This window comes from Amphiura filiformis, chromosome 15, assembly GCF_039555335.1.
Source record: "Amphiura filiformis chromosome 15, Afil_fr2py, whole genome shotgun sequence".
NCBI lineage: Eukaryota > Metazoa > Echinodermata > Ophiuroidea > Amphilepidida > Amphiuridae > Amphiura > Amphiura filiformis.
In genome coordinates this window covers 28081913-28098477 of record NC_092642.1, presented here as the reverse complement: position 1 = coordinate 28098477, position 16565 = coordinate 28081913, and the positions used below count along the sequence as shown (strand labels likewise).

The window sequence follows — 16565 nt, the reverse complement described above, 5'->3', positions numbered from 1 at the left end:
AGCCATTGAACAGTGTAGCGGCTCGTTCGAGCATATCTATAGACGAGTCCTTCGCCTTTGTTGATAAACAGTGATGTCAAGTGGTCTATATTAACCGGGCGATGTCGGTGTGGGGCATATATATTGTATTTGTTGTGTTCAGTCTTCTCCTTTCGCCTTCTCGCACTTCTAGCATTTCGCAAAAAAATTTTAAAAATAAAGAAATTTCCGTATACCATATATTAAACTCTGCAAGATGGGCCGGGGCATAGCCGGGATTGTACATTGTTTTAACGCAAGTCCCGGCCCATGGGGTTGGGGATTTTGCGGGGAAGGTTCCCCTTGATAAGTGCATTACTAAAGCGTCAGTGCAGTCACCGGAGCAGATCAGTTACGTAATCCAACTAAAATGTGCGTAACAACAGGGGATTAAGGCCTTCACAACCGGCAGACTGTATTGTAATACGCCACGGAACATACCTATGATATTTCCCCTGACAACTAACCCTGATACGCCACTGAATTGTTCATGCTAGTTTATATCATGATTAGGCCGAGTAAAAAAAATACATGTTTCTCGTCCGCGCCCTCCTCCTTTTTTGAAGATTTGTCAAATTTCTTTTATTTTGTAAACTTTCAGTTATAACTTGTTGAAAAAGATGTTTCAGAAGTTGAAACTTATTTTACTGCTTTGTAAATGCATAATACATCATTTAAGAAGAGTTTTGTGATCACTAGAGGGGCCTACCTCTCAAAACAATAAAATAAAAAGGGCCTCCTCCTTTTTCTCAAATATCAATCTGTATGTCGAATACCCAAAATATGGTGCCAAATACAGGTATTTAGCGTCGTTTTCCGATAAAAAAAAATAAAAAGCCCCTCATCCTGCTAATCCGGACGAGAAACACATTTTTATTTTTACTTGGCCTTATAGTGACTTTAGCCGTGTGATAGTTTTACTATCACATGGCATGAAAAGAAACCATGGGATATCATGATATAAAACAAATATTACATGCCAATATTCTTAAATATAAAAATATATAATTTGGTCAAATTTTGACTGATCTATTCCATTCGGCTACGCCTCGTGAAATAGAAAAGTCAAAATTTGACCTCATGATATATTTTGTACTATCACACTCATAAGCATGTAATATTTGTATAATATCTTACCACTGCACGCGTCATACCACCCTGCCATCAGCCCATACCCTCCTCGTGCTGCCTCTCCCTCCTCGCTGCTCCACCAACAATTTGACCAGAGGTCGGCCACAATCTTACAATTCTTATTGGCTATTCTGCAAACTGTTACAAAAACGAGATAATTGAGAGTCTTGAAAAAACACGTTTGAACTAAAACCATGCTATCATACAGCTCCAAAACCGGGAAACGGTGTCATCTTAATATAAATTAAACAACAGGCTACTTTATATTTCATGAAAAGGTTATTAATTATGTTTAATTTGAGATTTAATCAAAAGGTCAGGGAACTTTTTCAACGTTACCATTTTATATAACCATACCAGGTATGCAGTACTTTGTTAGTTACAGAGTTGATATTACACAAGCTTACAGTGAGAGTGGTCATGTTACATTTGGGTCATAACACACAACGTTTTAAAAACGTTTGTAAACGTTTCGTACGTTCTAGAAACGTTTTAAAACGTTTTGTGTTAGTTGCCAAATGGATTACAATCAATGATAAATCATTTCTAAAGTAATCCTAACCTTAACCCTAACCCTAACCCTAATTTCGTGTAAAATTACATGAAGGAATAACCGGTTGTTTGATATGTGAGTCTTTCACAGGTATTTATTTATCTTAAGATTTTTGATACGTGAGGCGGTCTGTTCGCCCTTATTTTCGGAACTGACAGGTCGCATGGCCCTCAAACTTGGTGGGTATGTGCACCTTGGTCCGCCAGAGCAAATTTGCATTTGTTAGGACATCCGAGGTCAAAGGTCAGGTCAAATTTAAAGTAGCTCTGATCGGGCTGTGTCTCGGGGGAAAATCCCTGGCACTTGCGGAGTGCAAAACTTCAAAGGTGATATGAGGTCAAAGGTCAGATCAAATTCACAGTAGCTCCCATTAGGTGTAACTCATGGGGAATATAATCCCTGACACTTGGGCAGTTTGAAACCGCAAAGGTCATCCGAGGTCAAAGGTCAGGTTTTGATAATTATCATCATCGTTTACCGTGTCTACTAACCACTTCGGATTACGGCCGCTCCCGTTTACCCAACTAGCGGGGGCTCGCGTGAAGCGCGCGACTCTCACTAGTATCTATACTATTAAAGAGGAACTTGCCGATAATCGATACTGATCGATACTTTGAAGAGTACGCGGATTACGCACAGGTCATAGCAACTTCCCGACGCGCTAATGGTAACAAAATTTCCGGTTTCATCTAAGACGGAAAATATCACATCTCTAAGACGGAACTAACAAATTAATGGCTGAGACAAAGGTGGTTTAAGGTATGTATTTTGAAAATAAATAGCCAGAAGGGCATAAAAAGTAGAAACATATTTTGAAAATAAATAATTTGAGCGCTAATGGTAACCAAATTTCCGGTTTCATCTAAGACGGAAAATATCACATCTCTAAGACGGAACTAACACATTTATGGCTGAGACAAAGGTGGTTTAAGGTATGTATTTTGAAAATAAATAGCCAGAAGGGCATAAAAAGTAGAAACATATTTTGAAAATAAGTAATTTGAGTTGGATTCGGCCTAACTTTTGAATTAGGCCTAACTTTCGGATGGTTTTACTGATTCATTTTAATCACATCTCTAAGACGGAACTTTTGAGTAAATTTCGGAAGATTTTACTGTTTCATTTTAATCACATCTCTAAGACGGAAAATAAAGAAGGACTTTTAATAACCAGAGGCGAGGACATAAAAAGTAGAAACATTATAGTCCCGGGAGACTCATATTAATAGTAAAGGGGAATGAAAGAGGGAAAGAAAGAGGGAAAGAACGAAAGAGAGAAAGAAAGAAAGAACGAAAGAAATAAAAAGAAAGAGAAACAACGGGAAAGCAAGAGAGAGAAAGGGAGGAGAGATAAACGAAAAGAAAGACAGGGAAAGACAAAGAAAAAATAGACAAAAAGAAAGAAGAGAGAGAGAGTGAACAAGCAAGAAAAAGAAAGAGAAATGGAACGCAGGAAAGAGAGAGAGAGAGAGAGAAACTGAAAGAAAAAAAGGGAAAGACAAAGAAAAAATAAGTCAACAGGGTGTTTGGTACAAAAATTACGCAAAAGATTTTATGCTAAGGAAGTCGTTTGCAAAGTAGAGGCAACAAATGGTAGGCCTACCACATCACTAACCGCGTAATAATTGAGCTGTTAAAAGCGATACCAATTGCCATCATTACCATTTCCATCGTTTATACTAACCGCTCCCGTTTACTAACCGCTCCCATTTACTCATCTAGCGGGGGCCCGCGCGAAGCGCGGGTACCCGCTAGTTACTTATTAATACAATAAATTAGAACCAATGGCCGATCTGCGAACCGGTAAGTCTACCCTACATAAGAGAAAGTGCATAAGACTATATAACCCTGCATAACAAAATGCTAAACTTAAGATTCTCATGCTAAAATGAGTCTCAAGGTTGAGGAGTTCATTACATGTCTATGCCTAGTTTAAGACTCATGGTGTTAACATCTGTTTTCTGTGATAATTGTTAGACTTGTTTCAAGTCTTTGGAGCCAAACTGGTCTCAAGTCCAATGGCATAATTCAATATCTGTGATTCAATAACCTCATCCAACAGTAAATGCTCAAAACGCAATCATAAGTTGGGAAGTATGATAAAATTGTCACTATGAATAAAAGAGTCCAAAATGATCTCAAGTGCATAGTTTAATAACCTGCATTTAACAAGCATCACAATTCGTGAAATACGTATTTCGAGTGCATAACTTACCTGCATTTATAATATCCGGGACAAATCCTTCCAACTTGCCAGTTTTTTCGCTTCTGTATATTAGGAAGAAGAACGAAGTAGCAAATGTACAGGATTCGATACTCGGATTGTTTATATTTGTACCTCAATTGTGTGAATCAACCTCAATTTTACGCTGTGTACTTTGGAACACTCGAAAATTACATTTTAGCTCAAAATTAAGTTTTAAAAAAAATCAAAATCAAAATCTTTAAAAAAAATCATTCCACATTCGTTTTTGAAACTGCCATGAGCTTTGAGACATAGCATTATTTTTTTTAGCTTTAGGTCCATATAAAGATGGGTCGGGTCTCATTTTGGCAAAAAAAATGCTATAGAGAAGATCAGTTTTTCGAAGTCCAATATGAGTACATCTTCGTACCTGTGGCTCCGATCTTCAGATTTTTTGGTTTGTTTTTGTTTTTTTGTTTTTTGCGGTTTGCTTCAATCCTCAGTATTAGTAGTATTACATAAAAGTAATACAGTTATAACTTATTGTTTTTCTTGTATTGGTTTATACCAAAGTTATTGTAGTAGTTGCATTTCTCTCATTTCTTGCAATAGGTTGTGTTTGTGCTGTCTCGGGTACCGTATTTGTATTTCTTTGCATCATAGTATTAATATTCAATGGTAACTTTATCCGCCGTCGAAGTGACGTCATAATCAGATTAACTACCATAGCAATAGATGAATACAATTTTGAATAGATCGCCCTGCATTACAAGCAGATTGCACTAATCACATTCACATGTGTATGTCAGATTGAATACAATACCGTTCTTTTCAAATATACCAATCTTACAGGTGCGAGTGATCACCATTTCTTTGACATCTATGTTTCAATGCATCGGTACCGCGCACACCACTCTTCGTCGTACATCAATTCTCCCAGCCCAATTTCCCTAACATAATATGAAATAAAAAAATAAAAAAATTCAGTTCGGCAGAGGTGGAGCTCGAACCCACGCTGCACTGCGCCTCTATCATGCATACAGTATCAACATATTACCAGCGCCTTTGCCGCTCGGCCACCTGACTTGTTGGTGCCATCTTGAAAATTTGAACATTCAATCGCAACTTCATTACTTCAACCAGCCTAGTGGCACTTCCCTGCACATACCACGTGACAAGCAAAGACAGAAAACGTACCATATTTTGGAATTTTATCTGCTTAAAACATTAATGCGTATTATAATAGAGCTACCATTATTAATATTGTTGAATTCTCAAGCGCATACAGACAATTAGGGAGTGTTCATTAATACTTTGGTAGGGGGGCTGGTCTTCCTCAAATTTTTCGCTCGAAAACTTTTTTGACCCCCCCTCGATGGACCGCTAAACTTTTTGACCCCCCATTTTCGTATAACAAACATACTTACACTCTTATTTCGCCAATTAAAAAAGTCTTAAACAATCTTTATCAATCTTAAACTCGTGTTAGTTACGTGGTCCTCTCGTCGAAATATTGGTTAAGGGCCCTTAATTTTCTTGTTGTTTAAGGCTCAAATCAATAGTTGGTTAAAACTTTTAACCAATAAATGCATATAGCACTTTAACCAGCTTCAAGTTTAAGTGCTTAACCAACTAGGTTGTTTAAGGTCTTTTAATCAATATTTGCTTAATAACTCTAAACAGATAATGATTTATATGTTCTATTTTATCTAAGGTTGTTTAAGAAATACAACTGCTTAATCAATGGTTGTATTGGATTTAATTATGATTGGGACTTTCTTTCTTTCTTTTTTTTAAAATTTTATACTGAAACATAATTCATGATAGATTTGAAGTCATCAGATCTTGGTCAACTGTGAGATTCGTTCAAAATACAATTTCATGCATAAAGTATTTTGGGTTTTTTTTTATCAGTTCAACCCGCTATGTATCCGGGCAAATAATGTATCCGAGTAAAAAATTAAAATCTAGTAAGCCTTTCTCTCTCGCATGCATTACGATACAATGCTAAAATACAATACATCAACGCTAATAAATTCACACACTCGATACGGTATCCAGCATACCGAACTTCAATGCATCTCGTCTACATTGTAAGCTATTGTGCGTATGCCCAAAACTGAACATCGCGGTACACACATTGGTGATATACATGTACCGTGCACGTAGAACAGTACAGTACAGTATCGCTAGAATGTCAATCCCAATGACGTTGTTAAATCTAGCAAATGAACGCATCAATATCCACCCTTTATGTCTCAACAATGTCTCTGCATAACTTATCAAACGAATCTCGAGTTTGGTGCAACCTGATTGACTTAAACCTACCTATTTGAACGAAGTTTCAGGAGACCATAAGCAGCACGACCAGCATTCACTCGTGGCCGCCATTTGCTTTTGTCATTTTAAACAATAATTGGTTAAAATTCTGTGGCGCGAGATGTATCGTTAAACAGGTAAAGTACAATTCCACTAAACATTACACAGTTTAACGCCTTTTAACGTAACAAAAAATAACCACCTTTATACGCTCGAGTTTAACAGTCTTTTAACATACGTTAAACTTTGCAGATTAAGCCCAAAATCACGCCAATTGTTAAACAATCTTAAAATTTTCTTCTTATACTTGGCGACTGTTAACTGCCGGAACAAGAGTGTATAGGCCTAATAGTGTTGTTTCCAGTGGTGTTGTATCTGGGTCACATGTCATTAAGGGAGGCAAATGTTTGAAACATTCCTGGTGAAACAATTGCGCGTGAAATACAAGCACAAGGAAATTTTCATTTTATACTTTTTTGTCCCAAATCAGGGTGTTTATCTGATTTTACAGGGATAAATGAAATAGAGGATTTATTTGGAGGTTCATAGGCACATCAGCATTGGATCCGTGGCTATTATGACAGTACAAATGTGCGATTAATTTGATCACGCAAATGTACACAGGTATCAGTTTTGGCCCCCAAACACGTGGTACCTGGGCCTGTGCCCACTCTGCCCTATGGCAAATCTACCCATGGGCCTATGTGTACAAAATAAAAACTGAAGTGTGCAGTTAACGTGCAAAGAAATCCAATTTATTTGCAATATTTTCTTGATTTAGTTGTATTTTGATCAGATTGGTACATAATCATAATTGTAGCCTACTTTGAAGAGATAAAATTCTATGATAAAAGTGCCAGTATTTCTTAGACCAACCCAGATGTTGCATGTTGCTGATCATCTTTAATGTTATATTAATGAATAGATATCATTATGTGTACACTAAGCGTCATATTTTTTTCAAACAAAAGCACTGAAAACCCAAACTTGCTCATGTCAAAAGTGATCTAGAGGGTCTAATTGCGCGCGAAGCGCGCAAAAATTTTGGGTTTTGAAGAGGAAAACTTTTTTGACCCCCCCCCCTTTCCTACCACCTAAAACTTTTTTAAGGTCCAAAACTTTTTTGGCCCCCCCCTCCCTTTTTACCAGCCCCCCCCCTACCAAAGTATTTCTGAACACTCCTTAATACGAGGGGCCTACGTAGGTCCCCAAAGTTTCTTTCAGATATTAAAAGATTAGATTCCCATAATTCAGTGTTAATTTTGACTAAATTCAGAAAATATTTGGCGTATATAAAATTGAAATAAAATTCTCTGCCTCCTATGCCACATACATTTTTGCACGATTGGGTATCACGAATCGTTATACATGTATATGCAGTGCAGTTAATATTCATATGTGACGTGTCATGTCAAAAGGAGACACTTTTGGGCAGGTTATCAATTCTGAGGTTTATACATATCTTAAATATAGAGATATTTTGCTCCACAACGCCGTTTTCCCAAATGAAATCGGACATTCCTAAGCGAAGATATTGAGTTCGTAAGTTATGGTATTATAAAATTGGAAATTGAGATATCGGTCTTTACAAATATTATTGACAATGATGAGAGTAGGAATTACCTTGAAAAATGTCTCAAAAAATACAAGATGCCAGTTATATTCCGGTCTGAAATTATCAGACAATATTTTTAACATTAATAACATTACAAATTCGCAACAATCCCAAATTGTAAAAAAATCACCCCCGGGCAGATTTTTGGCTATATCTCCATTTACGATCCTGCCCAAAAGTGTCTCCTTTTGACATGACACGTCACATATATTCTTTTATACATAGGATGCTTCAGTTTTGACACAAAAAATATTTCATTGAAAACCCTCCCACTCGGCGATTTCAAAAAGGTAACCACGCTTCCCTAGAACGTGCAATAAATTAGCATTAAAAATTTTCTTATTTTAGCAGCATTCTAGAAGCACTTGGCGTATGGCGAAAAGAGGAGTAGGTACCGCGTGAACGTTGTAGTGCATGGCGATAGTCAAAATTGTATTCATCTATTGCTATGGTAGTTAATCCGATTATGACGTCACTTCGATGGCAAAATACATTCATTTCATATTTTGGTTTTGTTTCTCTTGTATATCATTAGTGATTCCTGATGAAGGTCACTTGGACCAAAACTTCATTCAAAGTGATAAGTACTGCAACGTCTTGACCCGGGATGGTGGGGTGGAGGGAGGGGGTATGTGTATTGTTGTTTACGATAATAATTGGATACTTGCATATAAAACTGATTGAACCCGGCGTGTCCACCGTGTATGAGCCAGACTTTGTCATCTTTGTCATAATCTGCAGATGTTAAACCTACGAATAATAGCATGAATAGACGTGATGTCGCAACATTTGTACAGGACATGAACGCTAGTTTAGTCTAATAGATTACCGTAACCATCGTGCAAATCATGTTAAATTTGACATATTTGGCAGAGATACAACACTTATAGCTAATCATGGAGCCAATTATATATATATCAGATTTTTGACTCCACAGGGGGCGAAAATGAAAATTTCCCGATTTTATTGAAAATGGTATAAAATTATTTGTTTTGCCATGAAAATCGGGAAAAGAATAGTTTTTTCCTATGTATGATGTTTCGTTACCATGGTAAAAAGGCAAAATAGGACAATATCCACTAAATCGCATTGAATTCTGTATTGAGTCAATTTGACCTTGACAATTCTTGTATTACCTGGATAAGAAGCACTCTTGGAGAGTTATAACTATTCTTTTTCTCATTTCTTGCAACAAGATTAATAATTTGAGACCATTTTCAACAAAATCAGACCATTTTAATTTTTGCCCCCTGCGGAGCCAAAGTTAGACGTTTGTGATGCGATCAAGCAAAATCAGTCGGAACTCGGAAACATTGATTTTGAGATATAGCCATACAAAGGAAATATTTCCTTCGTTTCATATTGTTCAATTTCAATCGTGTTTTCTACACAAAATCCAGATTTGTAAATGCATTTTACTATCCTATAAGAAACTGAAAATTTGTGCCTATAACTCCATAACCGTACGTCATATAGGTCAAAGTATAGTTTTTCTGAATCCTTATGACCAGAGGATGACGATGGTGTGTGGTTTGAGCAAGTTTGAATAACTTTGAACTTGACCTCCTGTTCAATGACCTTTTACCAAAAAATGAGGGGTGTTGTTGAAATGGCTCCATAGCCTAAATTAATCACATTATATAAGTACTATTACTCTACCAAATATGGCATCTTTAACATAATTTACACGATTGTAGTGCCTACAGTCAGTCTACTCTGAAGTACAAAGTACAGATGCGGACGGTCACATTGTGCCGACTTTGAAGGCAAGCATACTGCATGCAGCACAGATATGCAGCACTACGCACAAACGCGCTGTATACGCATGAGTTGTCACTTTGTACTTCAGAGTAGACAAACTGTATGAACTGAAATATCATGGACTAGTTTGCAAATCTCAACCGCATACAACTTTACCATGTTTACTTATTTACTACCTGTTTAAAAGTTAAACATAATCATAATCATAATGTAGCATCAATGTGATGATTATATCTACAGTTAATAAATAACTTACACCTAAATTGAATCAGCCGGATTCATTGTGTTTGTCAGGTCATAATTCACATTGGTCTTAACCTTGAATTATGGAAACAAATCCATATGCGAGGTTAAATTTGGGCAAAAATGTTCAGTTTTGGAGAAAACAGGTTCTTTGACCCAATGTTTTTCGCGATTTTCTCTCAACTGAGTATTTTTGCCCAACTTTGTCCTCACATATGGATTTGTCAAGTCTTTGTCATTTTAAATATATATACTTTTATATAAACTGCTCAAATAAAGAAAGTCCGCAGTCATACAACCCATCCTACACCAAAAACCTGATCTTGTTATGACAATTTGATTGATACGGTCGTATGCAGAATCTTGTTAGCTCCAATTTGATACCCAATTTGCTACCAAACACTCAAAGGTGACAAAGGTTGATACCAGTTTATGGCATTTGGTGCATTTTCAAAAGTTGCAAATCAAAACGAAGCACACGGTCGAAATGGCTTAGCGTGGCAATATGGTCAACCTTGCTTGCCCACGATGGGCCACTGTCGACTATCCCAAATGCGCGCTTTATTCAATTGTCAATTTAAAACGCATGGATTGCTACAGTGATTTACTGATGAATACTAGAGCACGATGCGATCGATATGACCTAGCGGTTGTTTCGGGCTATGTCAATATGTCAATGGTCGTGCTCTGCCATTCACCTCTACAGGTTCGCGTGGTCTGTTTTTAATTTGCAACTTTTGAAAATGCACCAAATTTCATATACTGCTATCAATCTCTATGAATTTAGAGATTTCTGTAGCAAATTTGGTACCAAATTGCAGCTAACAAGATTCTGCACACGACCTTATCAATCAAATTGTCATAACAAGATTAGGCTTTGGTGTAGGACGGGTTACATGACTGCGGACTTTCTTTATTTGAGGTGTTTACTTTAGACCAATAATTTAGCAGTTATGAGGCTCAAAAGTTTCCATAATTTGTCAATTCGAAGGATTAATACTTTGATTTAGAACAAGGCTCGCATTAGTCCGAAGGTTCATTTCTCCGAGAAGGGTCGTTACTCCGAATTTAGAACATGGCTTGTTACTGAAAAGGGTAATCATTCCGAAATTTGTAGTAATGATCCCATAATTTAGTTATATTGTATTGTATATAGGCCTAGTTTAACATGTTGACCGGGCATATTGAATAGACCAGAGATCTCATGACACATTGCCAATAAAGATGTGCTCCAATAATTGCAAATAACAGAAAAATGTGTGTTAAGTACGAGGGTCATTCAAAAAGTTCTACCTCCATGTTCAGAATAGCCTTAATTATTGACCCTTTTCCCATAGGTTGTTGTCTTCGATCGGGTGAGCACTTGTTGGTTCAAGTCGTATTAATTGGGTCCTAAGTTAAAATCAAATATAAGCCGTATGCACATAGTTTGTATTTTGTAAGTATATACAATGTTACAAACATTGATCACGACCTGATATAGTCACTCACTCGCTGATGAAAGATGGAGTACCATCTGAAAATTCCGAGGTAGGAATTAATTCCTTGTGTTTGGATCAAAACTTTAAATCAAAATCATTTGTATGTCTGTTGAACCTTCAATGTTTTCTTCTCATATAAAAGGCATATGTCAGGGACCTCAAATAGGAACAAAATATTTATCCCAAGTAAGCAGTTGGACAACCGCATCTTAAAAACATTTTTATGAAGGTTATCCAAAACAGCAATATGATGCTTACTAAACTGTTGGCTATTCAGTTTTTAAGAGATGTGATGATGGAGGTAGAACTTTTTGAATGACCCTAGCATGAATGAAATAAATTCATGGTTTGCTTCCTTCTATATCGTCGTCACAAGTCTTATTTGTGAATATTCATATCAAAGCCACAGGTCAAATGTGTTATTGCCTGTATTGCATATACAAGGTGTCCCATGATAGGTTACATGTACAAAATGAACCGCATTTAGTATTGTTACAACAAAACAATGTAAAATTGCCTGTTTTAACTCCGTGACTTAAAAGCAGCTTAACGTATGAGCAGCGCAAGGTGACAGGGTGCCAAGAGCGGCTATATAACCATCCAAATATCGCACAACTAAAGTTGAACACACGCACACCTTTGTTTTCAGATTTTTTCTTCATGGTTGAACTTTTGCACAAAAGATACATTAGATAATAATAATAAAATTAGATATTGTACAATGAAAACAAATCCGATTGAAAGCTTCTTGACTCTGTATATTAAATTATTTAGTTAAGGTGTTTAGAAGAGAGTCTTACCTCCATTTCTGTTGACAAAATGAACACTCATCTTGTTACAACATAGTCTCTGTGACCCTCGCGATCCATAACGAGGGGCGACAGAGGCGCGAAATGCCGACATGGAGCGTTTAGTCTTTTAGCTTCCCTCTGATACCTTCGCAACCCTGTAGTGTTTTTCTTTCTTTTTTACATTTGGGCCTTATGGTCCTAAACTTTACAGTTGTGCCCCGGGGGCCAATATATCACTTACCTTTTGGCCCCAGTCCCCGGCCCCTGTCTTAAGAACTGTGAGGCTCAAATGTCCTACTGCTCGTACTACGAAGAATCGCAATGTCAATATCTTCTTTCGTGTTGCGATTACCGTTATTAGCTGTTATTATATTTTTTAAAGCCAATATAGCAAAGAGACTGCTGACTTGCTGACAGCAAACATATTGAATCATTGCTTACCTACATTTACCACGCTAGGTGATGCTGATGATCCGGTCTGTTTGGACAGACTGACAATGGCAATAACGAAGGCCGCAAAGGCAAAACATACCGCAGCAACTAACAACACAAGATACAGTTTACCATTTCCACCACGCCCCGAGTTGTCTTTTCTGTATAGCTCCTTTTCTGAACTAGCAGGTTCCATGATTGCAGATAGATGTTGTCCTCTTGTAATACTTCCTCTGTTCAGGTACAGCAAAATACTTTGTCTGTCTGTCGGGGTGTCTGTCTGTCTGCCTGTCTCTTTGGCCGTGAAAGCCTGTAAACGTACGTATTTTTCGTATGTGACCGTTATACATTCACCCTTGGTATGTTGATAGATTTTCGAATTGCAAACAAATTAATTGAAGCGTATAAAGGTAACCTAAGTTGTATGTTGTATAAATTTGACTCAGTTTAATTTCACATGATTCGAGATATTAAGGAGGTACTACACCCATTGAATTTTTTTTTGCATTTTTTTGCATTTTGTGAAGAAATGAGAAAAAAATTGGACATAGTAGTATGCAAAATGAAGGGCAAATCTTCTCGTTCTCTAGCTTACATGCTTTTACATGTAGAAGCCAAAAGGTGGTACATCACCAATGTTTTAAATTCACTTCATTTTGGAAAGCTTACTATCAACGGATTTCGTTAAAATTTTGGACACATGTTGCAAACGCATTAGAGAAATAATGTTGATATGTAAAATGGGAATAAGTGGTTCTTGATGACTTCATGAACTTGGTGATTTTCATGCTCCACACCTATCAACAAACGAACTGGTTAAAATGCTTCTATTTTCAATGTTAAGCTATATTTTGTATTTTTAACTAGCGACATTATTTCCCTGAAACCTAATTAAGCCATAGGTAAAAAGTTTCCACAACCAAACTACAGTTATGTTATTGCAGCTATGTTGATATATCACATGTATACAAAATGGGGTAAAATTTGACCTCAACCAGGTGACATATAACCTGACCTATGATGACCTATAACCTTATAGATATCTCTTTTCCAAACAACACATGATAGATACATGATAGTATTAAATGTGCTATACCATTCATTGAGGAAGAGATATAGTTGATCACAAGTCTGAAGATGGTATAACAAAGGATATAATTTATTCTATTCAAGTACTACTTGAATAGAATAAAGTATGTTTTGTTATGAGTGAGGCACACATACTGAGTTACTATAATCCCATAGTAACAGGTAAACAAAAAAGTATATAGGGCAAAAATGATATACTAAAATGGTTTAAAATCACTTTGGAGGTAGAGATATTTTATAAGTTTAGGACATGAGATGATGAACATATTTATGTAGTTCATAAATTGGCAAGAAAAAAGAAGAGAGGGTACGGTACTGATGAAAATCAGGGTATTATTCCTCCTTAAGGCCCCATTTAAGGTTAGCAACTATTTTAAACTGTTGCGATTTGGTATTTCACAGCAGCTTGCAAATGGCAGTGAGCTTAGACAAAAATTGCATTGATCATTTCATAGCGAGTGTGAATTCAAATATCACAGATGTGGTTCTTTTGTAAAACGCATATAGCTTATTATCAAAAATAAATCAAGCAAGTTTTCAAAGTATATGATTTATAGAATGAACTTTTGTAAAACATCAAATTGTTATTTTTCAATAATATATTGATTTAGATAATGAAAATCGTTTTTTTCTTTTTGGCTTCTTCGACCAACAATACCTAGTCTACACTTTAAGGCCACATTTTATTTTCTACTGCGAATCGCATGCATGAACAAGCAGCTTTACTTACTGTACTGACGACCAGGAAAATATTTCCTTTAAAGAGGGTCAAAATGCATATGGCAAAGTCATGAAAGTTGTGACTGGAAATCGCGCAAGTTCTTATTTTGCTAGCGATCAAGTCAAATTTGATACCTTTTCCTTGTAGGTGACCTCTGAACCAATATAAGATTTTTTTTTAAATTTCACATTGCTAAACGGCTTTTATTTCCCTGGGCTCAATGGGAGAAAAGACATACAAAATAAAAACTAAACAGATTTACAAAATGCAAGAGAACATTGAAAAAATAAAAATAAATAATATTTGATACAAATTACACGCTAAAATCGTGAAATATTTACATTAACATAAATGTGTGCATCCCTCGATCGATATACAAGTGTTATGATCTATGCTAACAGATTATAACTGAAACAACATCAAATGTGTAACCAAACATTAAGATGAAAAGTAATAAAATACATTTTTAACTTTAAACAAGAATTGTCTCTAAACTAGAAGAGTCCTTAAAAAGGACAAGCTCCTGTGTAGGAAGTGAGGCAAAGCAATTGTGAATAATATGAAGTAGAAGATGGGTGTTGGGAATAACTACTTAATTTTTGTTTGAATTGAGTATGGAGATAAAATGAAATGTACTAATTTGCCTAATTTGCATAAAATTAAAAGAGCAACTAAATGTTTCTTATCTGAACTGACCACCCTTCTGATGAATAAAACAGGCATTATTAAATTTATTCCCATTACAACAAATTGCCATAGACCGAGTGACAAACTCTAATGAGCTGTGACATCATCACCCAATTTACATCTCGCCGTCCACAGCAGGCGGCATAGGACACACAACACGGACGTACGAGGCTGGCGAAGATACAGGGCTGACAGCCCCATTCACAATACACGGTTAGCGATTATAAATGGACAATTAACATACTTGCAGTGGGGTACTTTGCAGAACCCCACCGGTTTTAGAGTAAGATAATTTTGCTTTGACACCACATAACAAATTTAGAATTGTTTGTGAAGATTTCATGATTATGTGTTAATCCAATGGCGACGTCAAAATAGCGATATCGCATCCACCATCATCTGGTCCACAGCCAATACAATTGGAGCACCATTGGCCTGTTTGCCAAATGGGCATTATAGTGGTGTCCGGTCAATATTTATGAATATTGCATGGTACGTCAAGGGAAAATACCCGGATGGTGTCCAAATTTGGCTCGAATATACCTTATGGTCGATACTATCGAGTGAGTTTGATATTTTATGAATGAACTGTAGTATGAATGGTAGCACACAGCCACCCATAGCCTTCTGTACACGTCAGCGCTGCTACGAAACAGTGAAATGCTTGGTTGAAATTGAATACATGAATACAAAACCCACCCAAGTCCATGGGAAGTGATTTTGAGAGAAACACCTGTGTATCATTTTAATTCCTTAAGTTAGATTTACCTGGTCAATATGGTAAGTTTTTCGTGCAAATCAGTAGATTAAACTGTATAAAGTATGACGATTAGCATTTCAGGGACTTTGTAGGGTTCATTTTAAATTTTGGACTTGGGTGGTTTTTTGAATCATATACAAAGACAACAACGTTGGAATGAGATTACCACTAGTAAGATAATACAAAATAAAGCACACAGGTATGTATAATGTTGATAAGTAGGCCTATTCTGCCATTTAATATAAACCACACACGTTCCTTTATTAAACCCTTTTTTTTTCTTCAAAAGTCACTCTCCAGCAATGAATGTGTTACAAGTGGACTTTTATACATACTGGATTTCAATCAATGTGTTACAAGACTCAAATCACGGAATTGGGTGGTTCTTTCATACTGAAACGGAGAGCCAAAATGCGATTTCAGATTTTTGGCCTGTTTTTAAGCTTACCTCGCGTGTGTTGTCAATGGCCGATTTTAGCTCTTGTCAAATTCATATTTAGAGAAAAGTCACGATGCTCACGTGTTCGTGGTAGTTTTTGATAGTTATTATACATTTAAAAATGATTGCATGGCTCTGCACAAGGTATATTTTTGTAAATATTTGGATTTGTTTACCTGCCGATCGTCTGTTGTCGCCGTGGGTTGAAAATACGGCAGAGAAAATTTGTCATCAGTAAAGTGCGTGCGAAATTGGCCTCAAATTTCACTATTTCCGCTAGTATTGTACTGAGATCTTATAATATTGTGTAAATAATTTTGTCAGGAAAACAATAAGGTATT

At 36.4% G+C, this 16565-nt stretch overlaps 1 protein-coding gene across 2 annotated transcripts in view; it reads right to left on the bottom strand.

Annotated features, from left to right (window-relative positions):
- Positions 1 to 12791, bottom strand: part of LOC140171452 (uncharacterized) — a 59125-nt gene extending 46334 nt beyond the window's left edge. The window contains exons 1-4 of one of the 2 annotated variants that reach the window (XM_072194719.1): positions 12538 to 12791; positions 8489 to 8570; positions 3917 to 3969; positions 1156 to 1287 (exon numbers count right to left, since the gene is read on the bottom strand). In XM_072194719.1, the coding sequence (XP_072050820.1) occupies positions 1156 to 1287; positions 3917 to 3969; positions 8489 to 8570; positions 12538 to 12724 (454 nt within the window). In that variant the 5' untranslated portion in view covers positions 12725 to 12791. The remainder of the gene's footprint in view (positions 1 to 1155; positions 1288 to 3916; positions 3970 to 8488; positions 8571 to 12537) is intronic. The other variant, XM_072194720.1, reaches the window with a different exon arrangement.
- Between the last annotated feature and the right edge of the window lie 3774 nt (positions 12792 to 16565).